A 23,186-nucleotide genomic window follows, 5' to 3' on the forward strand; every position below is an offset into this window, starting at 1 on the left:
TAGCAGGACCAGGGGTGGCTGTCCAGGACCAGGGCCTGTAGCTGGCGACCCAGGGTGGCCCCACAGGAAGCACCTGCAGGGCTGCTTGAGCGCCTCCTCACACCCCTGAAGAAGGCATTTGCTCAAGGGCCAATGGCTCCGCGCCCCCATGCCTCCACATCGCCCTGCAGGCTTGGCTCAGCGTGCAGCTGTCCACTGTTGGGCACTGCACCTTTCAGGGGGACCTACCTTTCTTGGGATGGATGATGAGAGAGCCTTTATGTTCCCCCTGAAGCCGGCAATAACCGTCTATGAGGTCAGCCATGTTCTCAGCCTCTGCCAGGGATGAGGTTTTGATGGACAAAGACTGCAGAGAAAAAGCCAGCCAAAGGTGAGACCTCAAGACTTGGCTACACTGTACCTGCTAGTACTGCTAGAGAGGCTGCAGGACCTCCACCCCCAGCCCTGCTGCAGGACCCCCTACCCCAACCCACGCTTCCTCTGGGCTCTGCTGGCCTTCCCTGTCGCCACTAGGGGGCGTGCTTGTGCTCCCTCCTACTGACCACCCTGAGCTCTGGGAAGACCAGTGAGAAAGCACGATGCCTTGTACCACGTGGGGTGCTCTCTATGTAAAGCAGAGGCTGAGAAATGGGAAGCAGAGAGGAGCAGGGACAGACAGGGGAGAGATAGATGCAGTTGGAGGTCTCTGATTCTTCCACCATGAAATCCCCCTGTCCCTGGGATCTTGACCTATAAGTCATTTTTCACTTGGTTAATATTGGACCCCACTTCTTTCCTGACATTAAAAAAAAAAATACCATCACCCCAACACCTTGTTAGGGCATGGGTGCAGTTTTCTTAACCAGATACCCCGAGCCACGGAAGCCCTGGCTTGGGGTATCTTGTTAAGAAACCCATAGTGATACCCCTGAAGAGCCTCCAGGTGCCCAGGGATGCTCACCTGGGGTGCGCCTTCAATGCCCAGCTGCAGGACAGCCTGGCCCTCCTCCAGCGGGAGGCACCTGATGGACCTGATCTGCTTGAACTCAGCCAGGCAGGTGGGCTGTGGAGGAGAAGGGGGCCTTCAGAGCATCCCATTGCTGGGATCAGGCAATACAGATGGGTCAGGAGGGGGAGGGAGCAGCAACTGGGAGTCTCTCTGCAGATGAAGGGAGTTAGTCTGGAAGGATCATCGAGTCCAAGCCCCTCACCTTTCAGAAGAGAAAACGGGGTGTGGAGAAAGGCAGGACTTGCCCAAGGTCATAGGTCAAGGTGGCAGTAGAGTCAGAACTGGACCCAGAACTGCCTCCCCTTGCCACTTACAGAGCTACTCCTCTCTCTGTATCAGGAGAACGCCAAGCACGTCCTTTTCTCTCTCTCTGCACCTATGTCTGCAATAAGGAGCATCTGCCCAAGCTGCCATCCCCAAACACTGTCCACAGAGCTCACACCAAGGGCGTGGCTCTCTGCTCTCAGCCATGGGGAAGGAGAATGATTGGGCAGACAGAGAAGGCGTTGGAAATCTAAGACCCTGAGCCAGGGGCTGGCGCGGCCTCAGTGCTCTCTACCTTCGCATCTTGACTTGTCAGCTGGCGGATGCCTTTGGGGCCAATGACCAGGTCCACCGTGATGTTCCACCCTTGCTGGAATAGAGGAGAGAGGGGACTGTTACCTCTGTTCTGCCACCTGGTGTGTTGACACTCTAAGAGAGGCTCACTAAGCTACACCCCACCACGCAGCTCACCTCTCTGGATAACTGCCCACCTGCCCACCTCCCACAGCTGGAGGCCAACATTCAGCTGATCCCTGCTCGGCACATGGATTAACACGAGTTCTGCCATAGGCAGGTAACAGCAAGGCCCTGCTGCCCGAGCTCTGTTCCTGTCCCCCGAATAGCTCCCTGGCCCCCTAGCCTGCCAGCCTGGAGAGAATGAGGGGGGTGGTCATTACAACAAGTTCACAGCGATAGGTCTCCTGATCGATGTTGGCAAAGCCCGCCAGGGTGTTGAAGAACTTCATGACACACTCCTCCTCCCGGAGCGAGGCGTACTGCTGGAAGGTCTGCTGGATCATCTTCCGGAACTGCTTGGGCTGGGGAGAGGTTGGCAGTGCTGAGCCAGGCCCTGCCCCTCCTGGCACCTGTCCTTCCACTAGGTCTCACTGAGAGGATGCCCATGCTGGAAGGTGCCCCCAGGGCTCCTGCCATGACAGCAACACTGACCTGTTCCCCAAAGCACACTCAGTGGTCTTGGCCAGGGCCCACCCTAACCCTGTGCGGGAGGCAGGGAAGTCGGCCTCCCAGGGCTCAGGCTGCCTCTTGGGAGGCTGGAGCGAGGCACAGCCCGTCCTGATTCTCCACCACAGAAGTGGCCCACTGGGGGCATTTGGCTGTCCTATGTCCTGGCTCAAGGCAGCCCAGATGCTCCAGCTTCTTTGAGGATCCCCAGCCCAATCCTTGTAGTTCTAGCCCAGGGGATCTGCACAAAGCAGGGTTTTCTGGGCCCCTCACCCTTTGATTTTCTCACCTTTAAATTCTCCTGCATCTGCTTTGGGAAAAACAGGTCGAGTCCCACTTCCTTTCTGAAAACAGGGAAACAGAAGCAGCATTTGGCTCTCCTTCCCTCCAGCTAGGACTTCTGGCCAGTCGGGAGGGGGTACCAGGGCTTGGGGACCAGGAGAAAGGCCCTGACTACCCTGCTCTGGTCCAGGGCTGAGTGGGAAAGGAGGCTCTGGAGGGAAGGAAGGGAGGGGGTCGGGAGGCCGCCCCGCACTTACTCCAGGAGCTCGAAGTTGGACTTCTTGTCAAGGGCGTTGTGGGGCATGTCCTTGAAGAACCGCCTGGAGAGAAAGGAGTCACGGGGAGGAGAGTCGGTGGCTGGAAAAGGAGGCCACCAGGGCAGGGCACTGGGATTCATGGGGACAGAGCAAGGTGGCAGGGGGGTAAAATTGGATCTTCAGAAAACAGCGAGGACAAGGAAATCCCACAGACTTTGTTCCCAGAAAGGCACCAGCCTCGTGCTCTGGGAGACCCAGCTCCTGGGCTGTGGGCTCTGAGGCTGAGGAAGAAATGGCGGCTCTCTCCACAGTGCCCGAGGACAGCCAAGCCCAGAGGCCAACTCTCAGGCCATCAGCGCGGGGACAGGACGTCATCTGCACCTTCAGGTCCTGGGTTCCTGGGCACTTTCTTTTTTGCCTATTTGCTATCTCTGAAATGTGTGCATATGTTTGTGTGTTCACCTAAACAATTATTAAATGAACATGTTAAAATTTTTTGAATTTATAGAAGAAAATAAAAATGATTCATGATCCTACCACCAGAGGTGGCATCTATTAATATATGACACACCTTCTTCAAGTCCCATTTCTCCTAAAAATATATGCATTCATGAAAACTTGTAGGTACTGTCAGATGCCACATAATGACCTTTTGGTCAACAATGGACCACAGATATCATGGCGGTCTCATAAGATTACATCGCCTAGAGTAATAGCTGCCTTAGTTTGTGTAAATGGACTCTATTGTGCTGACGTGACAATGAAATTACCTAATGATGCATTTCTCAGATTGTATCTCCATTAGTAACTGATGCATGACTGTGGTATTTATTTGTAGCAATGGTGGTTTCAGCTGAGACCAAATAGCCAATGTCCCTGCATATGCCAGCCTCTCTTCCCTGTCAGGATTGCTGTGTCTAGTCATTTCACTGACTATTGCAGACACTGTCCAATCTTACATTAAAGTAACTGATGCCTGCAATCCCAGTGATTTGGGAGTCTGAGTCAGGAGAGCCTCAAGTTAGAGGCCAGCCTCAGCAACTTAGTGAGATCCAAAATTAAAAATAAAAAGGGCTGAGGATGTAGCTCAGTGATAAAGCACCCTTAGGTAAAATCCCCAGTACCAAGAAGAAAAAAATAATAACTCAGTAATCCTTTAAGCCAGGTGTCCTATAGATGTCTGGGACCAGTTTTGTGCTACTAATACTATAAGCAGAGAGAAGCAAGTAACTTATGACCCCAAAGCAATGAGCTCAGACCGCTCACCCTGTTCAGAAAATAGGAAGGTTGGATCCTCACCTCAAACTATTATCTAGAATATTTATTTTCTAAATATAGATAAATATAAATATAGATTAAAAATAAATATAAGCAATAAAACCATTATGAAGCTAGAAAAAGAAATCTAGGAAAATATTTTCATATCACAGGGTCAAGAACATCTAAAGCAAGAAATTATAGAAGAAACCTCCAATAGGAGCATAAAAAATAAAATATTATGTCCTGAACAATGTTTAATAAATGGTGTCTTTGAATATATTGTCAAGCAACATAAGTAGCTGTCACTCACAGGAAAATAAGCATGCTGGGAGACCCCGGGATGGAGCTACCCAGTGAATGGAGGCCACTGAACTCCAGGCACAGTAAGACAGGGGGTCTTCCTACCTGGGGAAAACCGAGTCTGTTTAAGATGCCTCAGGGGGACAAGTCATTTGGTTCCTCAAACTTATTTCTAGCATATAGGCCATGAGTTTCACATTTTAACTTAGAGCAGGAGATTTAGATTAAATAATGTAGTTGGCATTTGTAAAGCACCTCCACTAGATCAATAAAACATCAGTTAGGCTGCACTCCAACTATAGGATATTCTGCAAAAGGCAAAACAAGGTGACAATATAAAGCCCAGCAGTTGCGGGGAGTAAGTGGGAGGGAGGGATGAAGAGGGGGGACATGCAGCATTTTGGGGGCAGTGAAACTAGCCCGTATGATAACATAGTGGTGGAGGCAAGCATTTGCCCAAACCCCAAGAACGTGCACCTCCAGGAGCGACCTTCATGTGCACTGTGGCGTTTGGGTGATGGTGACGCATCAATCGGAGCAATCGCTCCACACTCGCAGAGCGGCGATGATGGAGCGCTGTGCGGGTATGGGAGAGGAGGCACAGGAGAACTCTGTGCCATCTGCTCAGTTTTGCTGCAAATCTAAAACTTTTCTGAACAAAAGTCTATTAGAGACAAATAAGTAAATAAAATAAGGGTTGAGAGAAAAATGTCAGCCAAGTAAATACACAGTTACAGAACACTTTAGTCCCTGTCATGGTTGTAAGTACTTGAAATATAGTAACTCACTAATTCCTCCTAACAACCCTGTGAGGTTGTTCCATCATTCCCATTTTACAGATGAAGGAACCGAGGCACAGGGAGATCAGACGACTTGCCCAGGATAACAGAGTCAATGCAAGCCCCAGGATGCATGCTCAGAAAGCCCAGCTTCTGACCTGTGCTGTACATCATTACACCCAATTCTCTGGATAGGATCTGATCTGAGTCCACAGAGGATTCATGTCCCTACGTACTATTTTCCTGGTGGTGTCGTTATCCATAGGCAAGGTGTATAATCTGTGATGCTAACAGGACAAGGGACTGTTACCCATGATTTTTCAAGCAAGAGTCACATCCCTGGAAGAGTCGACTTCATGGTATGATTTTCAGAACCATATCTGACTCTGTTAGTGACAATAGTCAAAACTTCACTTTAAAATAGCCCAACTCCACATACAACTGCGTTCTATCTTCCCTTTTCATTTAAAAATGATCAGACCTGAAAAATCTTCCATCAGTTTTACAAAGCAGGTGTTTCCCACGCCCTTTCCCCATCGGCACACTCCCTGACCTCAGGGGTCACCGGTAAGAACAGGAACCTCTATCTGATGCTCCTGAGACTCAGGAGACATAAGGCAGCATGTCCTTTTCAGGAAACAGTCCTGGCAGCTATTCTCTGAGCAGCCCCTCTAGACTGCCCATTCCTGACCGCTCTCTCTTCCAGAGCCTGGTCCTCCAGCCTTTTAGTGCAGCCCCTGGCACTGAAGCCACAACCAATAACAGTCGGGGATGACTGGGGGGTGTCAAAATGTGAAGCGGACTGCAAATGGATCCCCTCTGGGCTGCTTTCACTAAGTGATGACTGACAGGTGATTCACTGGGGTCTCCAAGTGATACCACAGCCCCAAGTGTGAGATCCACCAACAAACAGGAAAAGATAAGCTCTTTAGAACTGTCTAACTCGGAGGGGAAGACTATAGGATGCCATGCAGGGTATAGGACTGCAGGGGTCCTGGAAGGCAGGCCAGGGCACATGGTGTCTGTTGTCCCAAAGATATCATTAGCCTGCCATTGTCATGGCCTCTTACATGCCAGCCATCTTTTCTCTCCAAGTTCACCCCACCCCCATTCTCTAGTCTATGCCTTTCTTCCTCCATCCCTGGGCGGGCTAGAATGCATGTCCCACTGGGTGCCATTATCTGCCAACCAAGAGGTATTCATTCTTTCCTTCCAGGAGCAGTTCAAATCCCCTCTCCCTGCTGCCTGCAGGCAAGGTTAATGGCTTCACTTGGAAGAGTGGTACATGTTCGTTCTGCCTTGTATTATGATTAATTGTGTACACATCTGTCACCTCCCAAACACTGTGAGCTTGAGGACATCGCCGAATGCTGTGCTAATTCCACACAGAGTGCCTCCTGGAGCTGGGGTGCTATAGCGGGCAGCACAGATGGGCACCCCTACATTCCAACAGCCCCAGGGCCGGCCTGGTGCTCTGAAGCATTTGCAGAAACACTTGCAAAGGACAGAGGGAGCAGCAGGCAACCCAGAGGCAAGGGCAGGGCAGGGGGTGGGGACTGAGCAGAGGGAGCTGGTCCTTCTCTCCCATTTATTCCAAGGACCAGATGGCGAGCACCTCAGAGGCCCACTCTGCTGGCTTCCTCCCCTCCCCTTCCCAACTCTCACGTGCCCACTCCCACTTCCACCCCGAAAGTCCAACACGACACTCTCCCAGGAGAGACCTTGAGGCCACTTACCTGAGCTCCAGACAGCCCAGCTGCAGGGCCATGCCCTCGCTGACCTTGCTGGCATAGCGCTGCATGTAGTCATTCCGGAGCTGGCAAGAGAAAGGTCACAGGTCAGACTCACACCCTCACCGTCCCCCTTCCCTGAGCAGAGACCCAGGAGGTGACACACCCCTGCCCCTGAGCTGTCTCATGCTCACCCAACCATAGACAAGCACTGAGCAGGGATGGGGAGCAGGATGGGAGCTTCCTCTTGGCTCTGCCTCTGCCCCCTGGGTCCCGAGCCCCTTCCCAGGGGAACTTTCATACACCTTCTCTCCCTGCTCCAGAGTCTTCACCCCACCCCAATTTGGAGAGAACTCCCCCACCCTAGATTTGGGGAGGAGTCATTAATTTTTCCAAAGCCCTATTGATAGGTAGGAACAGATGCCATCCATGGTCCAAGAAATGTCTGGATTAGTGTCCAGGAAACCAGAGGGGAATGCAGCTGAGACCAGCTGGAAAATAATGGCAGTAGCTCCCTCTTCCTTGGCACTTCCTCTGCACAGGTGCTGGGCACTTATTTAATGCTATGGCATGTCAAAGAGCTTGTTCTCACATCTTTAGAAGTTTTGTGAACTGGTGGATATCCCATCGGTAGCTTGAATCAGGTCTTGGCGGGAGCATTTACACCATGGGAATTGGCAGGTGCTCTAAACCAGGGGTCTCGTCTTCCCAGAGACAGCTTACCTGCACACTGCCAACGATGTCATTTGATCCTCACAATAACCCCATCGAGTAGGTATTAGTATTTTATAGACGAGGAGACAGTTTCATGCAGGTAAATGAAGTCTCTGAGAACACCGGGATAGTAAATGGCAGAGCTGGCTAAAATCCAGGTATGAAAGACCCCAGAGCCTGTATGTTAACCTGCTTTTCCTGCTTCACTAGCCAGTCACCTGGGAAGCCAAGGACATCCTAGAGGAGCTGGGAGCTTATGGAACAGGTTGGTCTGCACCAAGGTTGGAGCAGCTGACAATGGTTCTCAGGCATAGCACTCAGGGCTTTTGGGTGGGGCCCTCCAAAACCTGGGCTTTGTCTTTCCGTCTTCCTACGAGAGGGTGGATACACTTGGCCTGGAGGGTGCAATGGGACTCTGGAGGAACTTTTTACCTGTTGGTAAAAATAAAGCAGTGTGGTCCTGTCCTCTTTCAGGCTCTCCATGAAGTCTTCCGGCAAGTAGCGGATTTGAAGGTCATACCTGTGATAGGGCGATCAGACCCTGGGTGATGCAGGGAAGCTCGAAGATTGAGGAGGAAGTGGGTCCCTCCATCCTCCCCACCCTCTGCTCCCCTTCACCATAGCACTATAGTATCCCAACTGGGGACATTTCTGGATACAGATCTATTGTGAGTCCACGTCAGGCTTTGAAAATGCATGCATTAGACATTGTAGGAGGTCTAAGTCTAGGATGCCACTTGGATTTTCTAGAAGATTCTGAGGATGGGGAGTGCTGTGGGGAGGACCTCCAGGGCCTCCCCGCCCCACATTCCTACCTCCACTCGGCCTCCACGTGTAGACATTCATACTTGTCCTGCACCTCACCCACCGTCATCTGGGGGTGCAGCCAGTGGATCTCATCTGACTTCATGTGCTTTAGCCTCAGTCCATAGCACTCAGCCAGCTGGATGTTGGGCCCAATCCGCCCACTTAGCAGGATGGAGGTGATGATCTCCTGCAGAGAAGAGAGGGACACAACTCAGGGGTGTTCCTTGCTGGGCCCCCCAGGGTGTGATTCTCTAGGGTGGGATTCTGCCTTAACAATCTCTTTGTTTCTGATTCCCTAGCACTTAGTGCAAGATGTGGTACACAGTGAGCCGTAGGTGGTGAATGAACAAATGCTGTTCATTTAGCCAAAATGAGACAGAGTCAGAACTGAGGAGACAGCACAGGTGCTGTGCTTCTGCACTGCATTCCAGTTGAACCAGCTAATACTCACTGAGCACCGACCATGTCAAAAGCACCTTCTTAATGGTTCCCAAGTTCACCATCCTTACCGAGTACCGGACCAGTCATTGCAGGATACTTTACACACATGATTTCACATGGGGAAGCAAGCAGGTATCACTGTCCTTGTGTGACAAAGAGGAAACTGATGTAGGTCACACAAGCCATGGCATTAGGCTGGGATTTTGAACCCTGGCCTGCTGGAATCAAGACTTCTACTAGGCCAAGCTGACTCACTGGGATGATGGAGAGGGCGAGACAGAAGGACAAGACTCACCTCAAGGGAGCAAGTGGCACAGTGCCCACACAAGAAGGATGGTCATAGGAAATGAAAATATGACACGAAAGGTGGCCTCTAGTTAACTGGGCCCCTTGCCCACAGCCTGATGTCCTAGCTTCCTGGCCAGAGCCAGAGCTGGATTGACAGGAGGGCCACTCGGGCAGCTGGCTGCCTGGATGTGAACCTCTGAGGCCTTGCCTGGTTCCAACATCACTTTTGCAACATTTTCCCTCAAGCCCCTCATGTGGTTCCACACGTAACGGGTGACCGGAGCCCACTCTTGACAGCAGAGAGATGGCTCAGATGCAAACTTAGAAGCCCGCAGGCACTGACCTATCCTGATGGATGGCTTGGCAGTGTGAGAGACGGATCCATGCCCAGGCAGTAGCTGTTCTGACCAGGAAGAGCAGAGGCAGTTTATTATTTAGATTCCGTGATTTTTTGTTGTTGTTATTTTTTACCATGCCTCCCAAGAAGTTCTCTAATTTAGTAAATGAAATGCAGTTAATCTCTTAATTGGAACCAAAAGAAGGAGATATGACATCTTTTTTTTCTCAGAGGAAAATCTGTTTCTTTCTATCTCCACTAGGAGAATGTTAAGCTAATATTAAAATAATACGACTATGAAGGAATGCCCAGTTGGCATTCATCTGCCCAACAGCACGCGTGTGTCCAGCTACCTCCTACCAGGATGCTGGAAGACCCTCAGCCTAAAACCTCCCTTTCCCCTCAGGAGAAAGTTGACTGCTACAGAGAAGTTGACTACTGCTCTGTGAGAGAGCTGGGGAAACTGAGGCACGGCATGCACATGTTAGCAGTTGTAACAGATCAGCATGGGAATCAACTGAGGCTCAGGATGTGGAAGAGGGCTCTGACCTAGAGTACCCACTGGGAGAGGGACGTGGGTAAGAGGATGTGAAGTAGACAGTTTCGTCACTCTCCACCCACTTCTGCCACTCATCTGTACCACTCTGTCCACAAGGTCCTCATGATATGGTACCCAACCCCTTTTCCCTCCTGAGCCCCACCTGGAGTTCCCACTTCAGGTGTTTAAACTGAGAGCCTTCCCTCTCCCCAATTAAAACCGATTAGGCTAATGTCTAATTTCCTTAGGGCTGGGCTCCCCGTGCTGTTTATTATTGAAAATCTTTAACATATGTAAGGTAAACAGAGGAGCCTAATAGCTTCCCTTGTACACACAACCCAGCCTCAGCAATGACCAACATTCTGCCCCTCCTGCTTCATCTGTGCCACCCCCTACTCTCCAACTGTGACTCAACTATTAATTTACTTTGTGGTTCTTCTTTTAAGGTAAAACTTACATACGTTAAAATGCACAAATTTCAACGGTATGATTTTGACACATGAATGCACCTGTGAAACCCACACACCAATTAAGAAAGGCAGTTTTCCAGATCCCTGGAAAGTTCTCTCTTCTCCCTCCTCAGTCATCCCTCGTGGCTCACTCCCACCTCTCCCTCCCAGGAACCACCCCCTCCAGAACTTCACGTAAGCGGGATCATTTCATAGGTGCCATTCTTTTGTGTCTGGCACAAGTTTTTTTCACCAAGGATAATATCTGAAATTCCCCCACCTTGTTGTATATATCAGTAATGTATGTCCTTCCTTCCTTCCTTCCTTCCTTCCTTCCTTCCCTCCCTCCCTCCTTCCTTCCTTCCTTCCCTCCCTCCCTCCCTCCCTCCCTCCCTCCTTCCTTCCCTCCCTCCCTCCCTCCCTCCTTCCTTCCTTCCCTCCCTCCCTCCCTCCCTCCCTCCTTCCCTCCCTCCCTCCCTCCCTCCTTCCTTCCTTCCCTCCCTCCCTCCCTCCCTCCCTCCCTCCCTCCCTCCCTCCCTCCTTCCTTCCTTCCTTCCTTCCTTCCTTCCTTCCTTCCCTCCCTCCCTCCCTCCTTCCTTCCTTCCTTCCTTCCTTCCTCCCTCCCTTCCTTCCTTCCTTCCTTCCTTCGTTTTCGGCGGGTACAACATCTTTGTTGGTATGTGGTGCTGAGGATCGAACCCGGGCCACACGCATGCCAGGCGAGCGCGCTACCGCTTGAGCCACATCCCCAGCCCCCAGTAATGTGTTTCTTTTTATTAATGGGTGATGTTCTACCTTATAAAGAAAACACAATATGTTTATTTAGCCCCCTACTCTTGGAAATAGGGGCTATTTCTAATTTTGACCATTGGGAATTAAATTGCTATGAAAACTAATTTATAAGTATTTTTGTGTGTAGATGCTGTTATGCCTTTGAATAGACACAAGGAGTAGAATTATTAGGTCGGTGTATGTGTGGCCTTATGAGAAACTGCCACGCTTGTTCCACTTTTGTGTTTCCATCGTGACACGAGGCTCCTGTTACCCTGCGCCTTCTCCAACACTGGGTGCTGTCAGTCTTTCTAATATCTGTCATCTCAGTAGGGAAACTGAGGCACGGCATGCATGTGTTAGCAGATTGGTGTGGGAACCACTTGAGGGGCAGGGCTAGTAGTACATTATTATACCTTGATGTACATCTTCTGATGGCTAATGACATTGATCACATTTTTACGTGTGTATTGGCCATTCACACTCTTTCTTTGTAAAGTGTCTGTTCAAGTCTTCTGCCCCTTTTTCTATGTTGTGTTTTCGTGATTGAGTTTTAGGAGATCTTTATACATTTTAGCTAAAAGTATTTCGTATAATCTGTTTTACTAATATCTTCTCCAGATCTGTAATCATTTCCATATTAGTGTCTTGATATCTATAATTTATCAAAAATTTCTTTTATGGTTAGTGCTTTCTGCATCCTAAGAAATCTTCACCTGCCTCCAGGTCATGAAGATATTCTGTGTCTTCTTTTATAAGAGTCATAGTTTTGGAGCAGTGGTAGAGCGCTCACCTAGCACAGGTGAGGCACTGGGTTTGATCCTCAGCACCACATAAAAATAAATAAATAAGAATGAAGGCATTATGTCCACCTACAACTAAAAAATACTTAAAAAAGATTCATAGTTTTAACATTTACTTTGAGGTCTGTGATGCATTTTAAATGAATGTTTCTGTGTGGTGTGAGGCAGGGATAAAACACTTGTTCATATAGTTCTACAGTCATTTGCATTGGTTGTTAACTTTCCTTTCCAAATGAATGGTTTTCCTGTCTTTGTAGAAGATCAGTTGGCTATCTAAATTTAGGTCTATTTCTGAATTCTGACTCCTTTCTATTGATCTTTCTTCACACCACGCTGATACCATAAATGTACACATTACTGTAGTTTTAGGGATCTTAAAGTCAAATGGGATAAATCTTCAGTTTCTCCCCAAGACTATTGGTTTTTTAGATCTGTCCATACTGATTTTAGAAACAGCTTTCCCTTTTCTTTTCCAGAACTTTGTAGCATTATTATGATTGGGACTGTGTTAAATCTCTAATTTAATGGGGTGGGGACGCAGGGATTGATCTCTTAGCAACACCAAGTCTTCCAATTCTGAACATGGTATCTCTCTGTTTATTTATATTTTCTTGAGATTCTTTAAGTCATGCTTTATAATTTCCAGTTATAGGTTTTAGTCCTAAGTGGTTGGTGTATTTGATGCTTTTCTAAATTGGGATTTTTAAAAGTTGATCATTTATTTTGCTCGCCCTTTCTTCGACTCCCTTCTTGTTGCTCTGCCGGCCCCGGGTTCTAACCTCTTACCCCTGGGGTTAGCAAGGCTGCTGCTTTCTGCCTGCGCCCCTCCCAGACTGGAGAGTGTCCTCCAAAGGAGAGCCAGGCACTCCCACTCACTCATCCAGTCCATGTCACAAGAGCAGATGTCCCTCTTGGTCTCTGCTTGCTGTAGGCACTCTTCAGTCCTTAGAGATGGCTTTCAAATTTTGTCCTGGTTTTATCATTGTTACCTGCAGGAAGATGAGTCCAACCAAGCTATTTCACTGGTTTTGAAATCTCTGTTCTATTTTATGAACAAATGTGTGTCCTCTGCAAGTGGAAGAGGCCCGGGGAGCTGAGGGTTCCTTTCAAGTCACTAACAGCAGCACAGCAGCACAGCCACTGTCAGGAATAGCCAGCCCTGGTGCCACTCCAGCAGAGCCCAGCCACTCCAGTGCCCAGCTAGATGTCCTGGGACAACACTGATGCTCTCTGGAGTCCGTTTTTGTCTATGTGTTTATTTATTTTTTGGTTTTAAATCTGGAACATGGGGGAAATGTCAGTATTTGGAATGCTTTTGTGAGAATTAAATTAGTTAGGACTCTTTAGACTATCACTTGACTCAAGGTAAATACTAAAAACACAGACAAATGAAACATTGTTTTAACAACAACTTCATGCAAAGTCTGGTGCTTCATACACTAGATTGGGAAAACAAAATTTTGGAGCCTCCTGTTCCACTCCTCTTTTTCTTTTCTTTTTCCTTCCCCAGGAGGTGGTGGCAGGGCCAAAGGTCAAAGTGCTGAGGCTGAGGGCCCAGAGCAGGGTCCCTAGTGATTGGGAGATTGGCTCCACCCAGGGGGCTGAGCAAAGAAGAAATCTATGTGGATGCTGGGAAACTTTTACTGCTGGAAGGAGTACACAAACTATGGAGAGGGGAAGGCTAGAGCGGACCCCGTATAAGGAACTGGAATTAGAAATAGTATTTGACTCACAGTTGAAGACAATGAGAGAGAAAGAGACTGAGCTTTGTTTACCGAAAGGGCTTAGGGGCAAGGACATTCCATAGTGATTTGCAAACCAACCATCAAGTCTTAGTTTCCAGATAAATACCCTTCTTCACTGAAAGTTATCTAAGGCTCCTTGGAGAAATGGGTGATTCCAGGGCTGGGGCAGAAGAAAAGAGAAGAGTACAAGATGAGCCTGAAACATCATTTTTGTGCCAGGAAAAGAGAAAATGTTTAGAGGACGTTGGGAATATATGACAATGAGACAGAATGAGCTTGAAGGGACCCACCATGGCCAAATCTGGGACAACCTAAGTATTAACATATAATGATAGAAATTACATCCCATGGAAAAAATAGACTCTGAATAGATAAATAAATGGGGGAGAAGAGAATGCTTTTCTTCTTAGTAGAAGGCCAACTAGTAAATGTAAAGAAAAGGATGGAAATAGAAATCACCGTTTGGCAACAAGCTCAGTGTTGGTTAATCAGCGCAGGGTTCATCAAAGGATGATGAGGCTGGAGAGTGGAGATCTGATGGTGGGCAGGGGATTGACAGTCTCAGGGCATTGCTCCCCAGACACCAACCAAATACAAAGGAAAACCCGGCAGACATGAATGGCCCATTATCCAGGTTAGCAGCTCCCAGTTTAGGACAGGCGGCTCTAGCACTCTTCCTGCCTCCATGCGCCAAGAAAAGCACAGCTTCACTTCTGAAATGTTCTTGCCAGGAGTTTGAGGCCCAAGTCTGGTGATGAGACCCCAGGGCGAGGGGTCTCCCCAGAGTCCCTGTGGAACAAAGGTTTGAGGAATTCTTCCAAATTGGAGAAAACCAAAGAAATAGGACGGCAATGTATGCTCCTGGACTGGGAGACATGGACATGGCTGGGTCAGTTGGATGGAGTTTGTGGGTTGCACAGTGACGTCAGGAATATGGGCTGAACGATGGTGTCAGAGGTGTGGGTTGTGTGGTGGTATCAGAATAACACTGACTTCCCAATTTACATGGCTGTAGCGGAACTTGGCAGGAGAGTGCCCTTGTTTGGGGAAAATAAACACTGGATCATTTTAATAATGGGCAACATTGCTTCAACTTGCCCTCAAATAGTTAAAAAAAAAAAAGATGAAGAGCATGCTTGAATGTGCTTAAGAAGAAAAAGAGCTAGTAAATAAGGCAGAAGACATTGAAAAACTGTGGAACCAGCGTGAAGGTGACTTGGATTCTTAGCGCTGCTTTTTCCAATTTTTTGTTAAATTTGAAATGATTACAAAATAAAAGGAGAGGAGAGACTCCTATAGGAGCTAGCACATGTGAAAGAAAGACCCTATATCAAGGGGATAAATAAAACTTCCGTCAGGCCAGACAGAGCCTTGCTGCTTTCCGAGGTGTCTGAGAGGGGCTGCACAGAGTCCAGCTCTCCGTTTCATGGTTGGTGAAACTTTCCAGGACCTCCCCTGGGCAAGAAATTTCCAGGTTTCTTTCTTGGGAAGTGAAAGATTCTGTAGAGAAGATAGTGGGGGTAACTCTAGGTCCTTGGAGTGGAAATTCATAACTCCTTGCTTAACAGATGCTCTTAGAAAGATAGATTTCAGCCCCAGGAAAGGAAGAACTTGGGCGTTCTCTAAGCCGAAACACACTTTCTGGGAGGCTGTCCAGTACTGGGAAGATTCTTATCAGGGACAAACCTGATGCTCCAGGGAAACTACCAACATGACTACCACTGGTCACTGAGGTTGTATGGTCAAGAATCTGGCTATTCTCTTATTCTCTGACCTTGGTTCTGGGGAAGAAGCCTCTAGACCTTTGGAATTCCCAAGTGATAGGATTGCCTTTGAAATTCATGGTGGGTACCTGGACCACACTTGAATCTATGCCAATGAACGGAGAGGGACCCTAGGTGATTTCAGGATGGGTCCTGGTCAACCATGTTTCGGGCTTTCAAGTTGGAAAGACCAACTCTGTGATTAGAGGGTTGGAGCTTTGAGCCACATGATGGCCTGACCTTGAAGGAGGGAAGGAAGCTGGAGATTAAGTTCAGTGTGGCCAATGATCCAATCAACCATCCAAACAGACCCCCATAATAAACCCCGAGAAAACCCTGGACACTTGTGCTCAGGTGAGCTTGCTGATTGGTGATGCATCCTAAGGACATGGAAACTTCATATTTGGGATCCTCTTGGACTTTGTGCACTTCTTCCTTTGACTGGTCAAAACTAAAATCATTCATGTGTATGGCACTTTCCTAAGTTCTATGAGTTGGTTTGGTGAAACTTAAGCAGATAGTGGGAACTCCCACATCCATAGTCAGTTGATCAAAACTGTTGGTGGTCTGGGAATGCTGGAGCCTGCATCTCGGGTCTGAGGGGAGGGGTGTCCTGTGGACTGTGCCCCCAACCTGTGAAGACTACATGGACTGCAGAATTTGCATTGCAAAATGGGCTGATCCTTTAGGCACAAAGACAGGGGAGAAAGAAGAAGATTGATGGCCACAAGTGACACAAAAAGAACAGTAACATTAGAGTTTCTCAAACCAGGGTGTGAATCCCATTCTGACACACTTTCAGCAAGAGAGGACAGTCTCCTCCCTGTTGTTCTCTATTGAGCTGCAAAAAGGGTCTTCATTCAAACCATCTGCAATGATGGACCCCATTCACACCATGCAGAGCAAGTTATGGGCTCCAGCATTGGCATGCAGAGCTCTCAGCTGTGGAGGAACTTATATTTTGTAGGTAGAAGAAAGTGGTTGAGTTTCAGGGAGGAGTTAGGGAAGGGCAAGCTCGGGGCCTTGGGGCCACCTTCCCTGTGTTGGCTCCCAGTAGTGGTCCTGTCTTCTGTGCTCCCTGCTGCTCTCTGGTACCTGCACAGCTTCTCAAATGGTGGGAGCAGCAACATGGGTACTCTACCCACTGCTCCTCACCTGTCACTAATGAGTCAATATTTCTTTTCTCTAAATGACAGTACAAGATGCATACCTACTCACTCAATTGCCATATGGAACACAATTTTCTTAAAAAAAAAATGGTCTTAGTTTTCTCAGTTGCTCTTTGGATAAGCCCAGGATTTGTTTTCTGCAGGAAGGCCTTGTTTGTCCTGGATGAAACTTCCAAGCACTCAGCCTGCCCTTGGTGCACAGCCTGGATGTGAGAAGCCTTCTGGTGCTTTCTTGCAAACGTTGGCATTTCCAGGGCTTCTCTTTCTATTTGGCTAATGATGATTTATTTGCTTTACCAAATAGCGTGAAGACCTCCCCCCAAATCCTTCTCCTCTCTCCCCGTTCTGTGGCTCTTCCTCTTGTAGGTCAGAAACAAAGAAAGAATATGACTGGGTGTCTTGTACCCAAGTGCAGGAAAACTTACAGTCATGCACTACATAGGGTGTTTGGGGTCAATAATGGGCCACAGAGAGGATAGCAGTCACACAGATTATACCATCTAGTGACATCAGATGTGTGTGTCAGTGGCTTTGCAGGGTTCACATGAGGATGAAATCACCTCGAGATGTATTTCTCCTGTCATTGAGTGACACTGGACTATGCTCCCAAAGAGAAAGGTCATCCAAGCACTTATCTTCTCCATTTACTTTCTCTGTCTTTAACCACATCGATCACACCGAGGTACTTCCCCTGTATCTCTGTGGTCTGTTTTCTCAAGCTCATCTGTTTTTAGGCAACACCTAATCTTTTTGTTTTTCTTGAACTTATTAAATGACATTTTGTATGTCAGTGGCTGGATTTTTTTCAAAACAATGTGATAAATGAGGTCCCCATCATCCTCCACTCTTTCACAAAAAATGGTCCTTGCCTAAGGTCACATCCCTGATGGGGGATGGCTCACCCACAGTGACTGGTCAATAGAGAGTCATCAAGGCCTGTCCTTTCATCCTGACTGGGACAATGTCACTGAGATGCCCTAGCTCCAGAGCTCCAGAGTTCCATGTGGAATGGACTGTGTCATAGCCTAGCTTTCCCCCAGCCGATCCTGCATCTCCTGCTTCCAAGTGCGTCTTGTGAGGGTCCTTGTCCTCCAAGCCGGGACTGCCTCCTGGGAGCCCCACTGAGACTCTGGCTTGTAGACTACGTTCTGGGCTTGATTCAGTTCACCCTCCTGACTCATTGCCCTACCAAGACCAATCACTCCTCTTTTTAAAGATGACAGAATTCAACCTTTAATGAATAAGATCTACTTAAGCCTTGGTTCAAGAGAGACTTGCTTCAACTTTGTCCAAAGAGGTGTCACCCTGAGACTGAGAACAAATTTAAAGCAAGTGACTTGAGTTGAAAATTCCCATTGGTTCCTTGTTTTCTATATGATAACAGGATAAGAACCAAACTTTCTTTAGCATTAGGATTAATTAAAAGGCCCTTTGGAATGTCCCTCCTGGTGTTCTTCCCAGTCCTGTCTCCCCCTCTTACCCACAAAGTGCTTAGCCCCAGGGCTGGTCTTTCCACCCTCACCACAGCACGCCATTGCATTTCTCTGTGCTTGACCACATCTTCTTCCTGCCTGGCTCCCTCTCTCTCCTGACTTCTCCTGGAGACCTCCCAGTCATCCCAGGTATCCTTTCAGGCCCAGTCTATACTCTAGGTCCTCTGGAAATCCCTTCCTGACTGCCCTTGACAGAGCTCTTGTTTTCTCCCTGAGATTCCAAAGGACTTTGCTTATGAATCCAGCAAGATACTGTTAAGGATTGAGTTTTGTTCCCGCAAAAAGACACATTGGAGTCCTAAACTCTAGTTCTTGGAATGTGACCTTATCTGGAAATAGGGTCTTTGCAGGCGACTCAAGCTCAAATGAAAACTTTCGGGTGGGCTCTCATCCAATACGGTCAGTATCCTCCAAAAGGGGGAAATTTGGAAACGTTGAGAGAAACACACGCAGTGGGAGTGCCAGGTGAAGATGCAGGATTTGAGTGACACATCTGCAAACCAAGGAACACCAAAGCATGCTGGAAAGTCATCAGATGCTCAGAGGCAAGAGAGGGTTCCCTTAAGGTTTTAGAGGGAGCGTGGCCCTGCTGAGGTCTTGCTCTTGGCTTTCCTGCCTCCAGAACTGTGAGATGATCCATTTTCCTTGTTTTAAACCACCCTGTTGGTGAGACTTTGTGATAGCAGCCCTGGGAAACTAATGAAGACATTTTTCAATATGAATTAAAACCACAGTCTATGTCTGACCTTTGATAAGACACACATCAACAGTCATTTTAGTTCTAACTGGTAAATGGTTATGAGAATTTTAAGAAATTTTGGTACCTATCTTAACAGTGATCTTCCAGTGATACCTTTTCAAGGGATGACAACAAAGATTTAAATGTATTTCCTATTATTTTTAGATGTCAGACTAACATTTTCTGGAGTGTGACACTGTACTAAGACTGGCCGGCCTTATGTGGGTCACAGATACATAAAGAGCTTAGTGCAGTGGTTGGCATACAGTAGGTGCTTAACCTGGCCCAAAGGTCAAGTCAACCTGAAGAGCTGAACTGATTGGCTCAGGAAGTCTATGATTAAGACCTGGGGATGGAGCATCTCTCCAATGAGTGAGTGGGAGCTGGTGCCTAGGCAGAAACCCAGTAGGTAGGGGCCAAAGGAAGGGGCCACAGTTGTGGGCCGCAGTCACTCAATACCCGCCAAGCTCCAAGGAAGGGGTGTGGGGTGAAGAAAACAGTCTTTAGAAAGGGACCCACGGGGGGCTGGGGTTCTGGCTCTAGAGGTAGAGCACTTGCCTAGCATGAGTGAGAAACCGGGTTCAATCCTCAGCACCACATAAAGTAAAATAAAGACGTTGTGTTCACCTATAATTAAAAAATAAATATGAAAACAAAAAAAAAAGAGAAAGGGACCCGAGGCTGTTGGTGAGCAGCAGAGGTGGGGGAAGGGTGGTAAATGATAAATGATCCTGTGGGACCATCAGGTCAGGGTCACAGCTGATGCAGACATGCCAGCTGGATGAAAGAAAGAATGCAAAAAAAAAAAAAAAAAAAATCCAAACCACTTCCTTCTGCTCAGAGCAAGCGCCATGATGGGCTTCAGCCCCCAGCACCTCCCTCGGCCCAGCAGCAGCTTCCTCTTTCCCTTCTGCAGTGGGGACCAGAAGTAGGCGCAAGGAAGCCGTGAAGAGGGAACACGAGGCAATGGGTGGCTGAAGGGAGTCAGGATCTGGGTGTTTGTGATGGTGGAGCCTGACAGGACTTCCCAACGGACTGAAGAGAGTCTCGTGGACAACTCTAAGGCCTGAGACACGGTTGGCACAGAGTGGAGCGCCAGGCAATGGAAAAGACTGAGCAGAAGACGGGTGGTGATGTTTGATTCTGCACAGACGGTCAGTGGAGACGGCAACCTGGCAGGTGGGGAAGAGACTGGGAGTCGTGGGAGACTGGAGTCAGAGGCACACAGGTGGCACCACTTAGGTTAGAAGCATAGGGAGGGGACCGGAGGAGATCACCTGAAGAGTGACGAGGCAACACCCTAAGGGGTCACATGCCTGGCAACATCACAGGAAGCCTCACATTAGGGCACACAACTGCAGGTGGCCATCAGCTGAGAATCCTGGGAAGTGGAGAGGAGGGTAGACTTGTGTCAGCCAAGTTCCACGGTCATTTCCAACACCAGCTGTGCCTCTGGCTGGAGTGTGTGCAGAGAGCTCACACTTAGCTCTGTACATCTGTATGTCCTGGTCTGTGCTAGCCCACAGGCAGAAACCAGTGAAAACACAGTGATCCTGAGAAAACAGCTATCGGGAGTAGAAGAATGGGGGTCCCTAAAAGTCTGCCTATGTCCTAACCTCCAGAACCTCAAGGTGACCTCATTTGGAAAGGGGGTCTATATAGATGTAACTGAGTTAAGAATTTCAAGATGAGGTCATTCTGGACTGTGGTCATTCTGGCTCGTAACCCGTATGACAATGTTCTTATAAAAGACACACAAGAGAAGGAGGGTGTGTGAAGTCAGGGGCAGAGACGGGAGCCATGCTGTCATTAGCCAAGGAATACCTGGACTATCAGAAGCTGAAGAGGCAGAGAAGGATCTGCTCTAGAGCCCTCAGAGAGACCACGGCCCCACTGACACCTTGATTTGGGATTTCTGGCCTCCAGAACTGCAAAGGAGCCACTCCTGTGTTTTTGAAGCCCCGGGTTTGTAGTAATTTGTTATGACTGAAATAGGAAACTGATTCAAAGGCCATCTGAGTTCCATGTCCTCAACACATAAGGCATAATTTTTTTTAAAAAGTGATGGAAGAACAAAATAATAAAAGTTAGCATAACTTATCACTCTGAAAGCATTCGGTATGAGGTGATAAAAGCCTCTAACAAGGACATTTAGCAAAGCAACCACCAGGTTAAAAATAGAAGCGAAAGCATAAACACCTGACTGCTGATTTGTCGATGTCATGAATCTAAGCATACAGATAAACAGAGGGGCCCAGAACTCTGCATGTTTGCCTTGTGCTTGCCTCTGTAGGTGTCTGTGTGGGTGGGTGGCCAGGAGCACTCACAGGAAATGGGGAGGGTGCAGAGAGGAGGAGGCCTGTGAGTGTGCCTCTTTTATATTATTCTGAGTCTCTGTGTGGTACCAGCTTGTGGCTTCCTGGCTGAGCCTTTCCTCTCCTGTTCCAGTGACGTTCTCCTGCACGGGGGGGCTGGCCTTCTATAATTCCATCTATTCTCATGAGGGTAGGTTTTCTTTTAGGACAGGTAGCCCTCCCCTCCTCTCCTCTTGTACCCCAACCTTGCATCTAAAACTTGAGGCCTTGCCCTAGCTGCATCTGAATGAGGGCAGCAGGAATGCTCTGGAAATCGAGAACTTGGACCAATGGTCTGAAGGCCAGACTGCTCCTCCAAACCCAGGGAGCTGCTGGCCCTGTGTCTCTGTCCCTTGGGCTGCTGAAACAACATACCACAGACAGGGCAGCCTAAACAAGACTTCTTATAGTTCTGGAGGCTGAGAAGTCCAAGATCAAGGTGCCAGTTCTTGGTGAGGGTCCTACAGACAGCTGCCTTCTTGCTGTGTCTCCCATGGCTAAGACAGAGTGTGCTCTGGCCTCTCTTCATCTGATAAGGGCACTAATCCTATAATGGGGGCCCCACCCTCATGGTCTTATCTAAATCTAATTACCTCCTATCTTAGTCTGTTCCTGTTGCTATAACAAAATACCTTAAGAGGGAAAATTATAAACAACAGAGAATTACTGCTCACAGACCCGGAGGCTGGAAAGTCCAAGATCAAGGTACCAGCAGATTCACTGTCTGGTGAGGGTTCCAAGATGGTGCCTTCTTGCTGCATCCTCCCACGGCAGAGAAGAAGGCAAGAGGGTGCTTCCTTCAACCTTTTTGTAAGGGCACTAATCTCATTCATGGGGCCCCACCTTTTGATGCTATCACACTCAGTATTAGGTCCAATGTAGCCTTTTGACCAAGTAGCTCCCAAAGGCCCCACCTCCAAATGCCACCACATCAGGGGCCAGGACTGTACCATGTAAATTGGGGAGGAGCACAAAACACCCAGTCCATAGCACACTGTGCCACATGAGGTGAGCGGTTTAAGCTTGAAGCTAAGTTGGGTATCTGATGGTGTCACACAAGCATAGGGCACACTTGGGAACTGGACTCTGCCCTCATCCCGTGCCAGGGAAGCCACACCCAAGGACCACCCCTGCAAAGCAGAGACTCTGCTGTGGGTGGGAGGAATGCATCTGGAAGGACAGGAAGGACACAGAATGGCTTGAGTTCCTGCCCTCCTGGGGATGCAAATATGAATTCCCAGTGCAGTGATGCTTCAGGAAAAAAAATGAAGATGGATCTCAAATGTGGCTTTTCAGCCTAGTGAAGGCTGGCTGAGGGACAGGTTAGGAGTGGGGGTCCTGCCGGCAATTCTGCATTGCACCATATCACAGACGAATGCCCACTTTTTGCTTACTGCCCTCCTGAGAGAGAAACAGATGGTCTGATGATAGGGATGCACACACGCAGAGAGTGGGTCTGCCGGTGACAGCCAGAGGGAGAAGACACCACGAAACAGGCAGTCAGTGTGCCAGAACATGGCACTTAGAAGCAGGTGACCAAACAATTCAACCTCACATGCATCGGACTTTGGGGACTGGCAGGGACACTCCTAATGGTTATCCCTGGACATTATGTGTAAGCTGGGACTGAGACAAACCGGGACATATAGTCAGCCCTCCCACCCAAAAGAGAATGAGAAGAAAAGGAGAGGGAGAAGGGGAGAGAGAGGAGGGGGGCTGCGGGCGCATAATCATGATCATGAAGGAGACGCCCCGTGTGGGCACGTCTGGGTGATGCTCTGCCAGTTGTTTTCAGAATGTCATTTTAGCCCCTTTCCCAGACAAGCAAATTCGCACGTTAGAAGAAAATAGAATGATATAAGCCTCTGCCTGCTACAGAGATTCAAAGCTCCCAAACAAACACAATTTCCTCTGAATAGCAAACCAAAGGGAAGTGGAAAAATCAAGAAGAG

At 48.4% G+C, this 23,186-nt stretch overlaps 1 protein-coding gene across 1 annotated transcript in view; it reads right to left on the reverse strand.

Moving 5' to 3' along the window:
* Positions 1-23,186, reverse strand: part of Ptk2b (protein tyrosine kinase 2 beta) — a 108,838-nt gene that overhangs the window by 22,171 nt on the left and 63,481 nt on the right. The window contains exons 3-11 of the mRNA XM_077792725.1: positions 8,353-8,531; positions 7,970-8,057; positions 6,830-6,909; positions 2,755-2,817; positions 2,505-2,559; positions 1,930-2,070; positions 1,548-1,622; positions 941-1,042; positions 229-346 (exon numbers count right to left, since the gene is read on the reverse strand). Of these exons, the coding sequence (XP_077648851.1) occupies positions 229-346; positions 941-1,042; positions 1,548-1,622; positions 1,930-2,070; positions 2,505-2,559; positions 2,755-2,817; positions 6,830-6,909; positions 7,970-8,057; positions 8,353-8,531 (901 nt within the window). The remainder of the gene's footprint in view (positions 1-228; positions 347-940; positions 1,043-1,547; positions 1,623-1,929; positions 2,071-2,504; positions 2,560-2,754; positions 2,818-6,829; positions 6,910-7,969; positions 8,058-8,352; positions 8,532-23,186) is intronic.

Source organism: Urocitellus parryii, chromosome 14, assembly GCF_045843805.1.
Source record: "Urocitellus parryii isolate mUroPar1 chromosome 14, mUroPar1.hap1, whole genome shotgun sequence".
Lineage (NCBI taxonomy): Eukaryota > Metazoa > Chordata > Mammalia > Rodentia > Sciuridae > Urocitellus > Urocitellus parryii.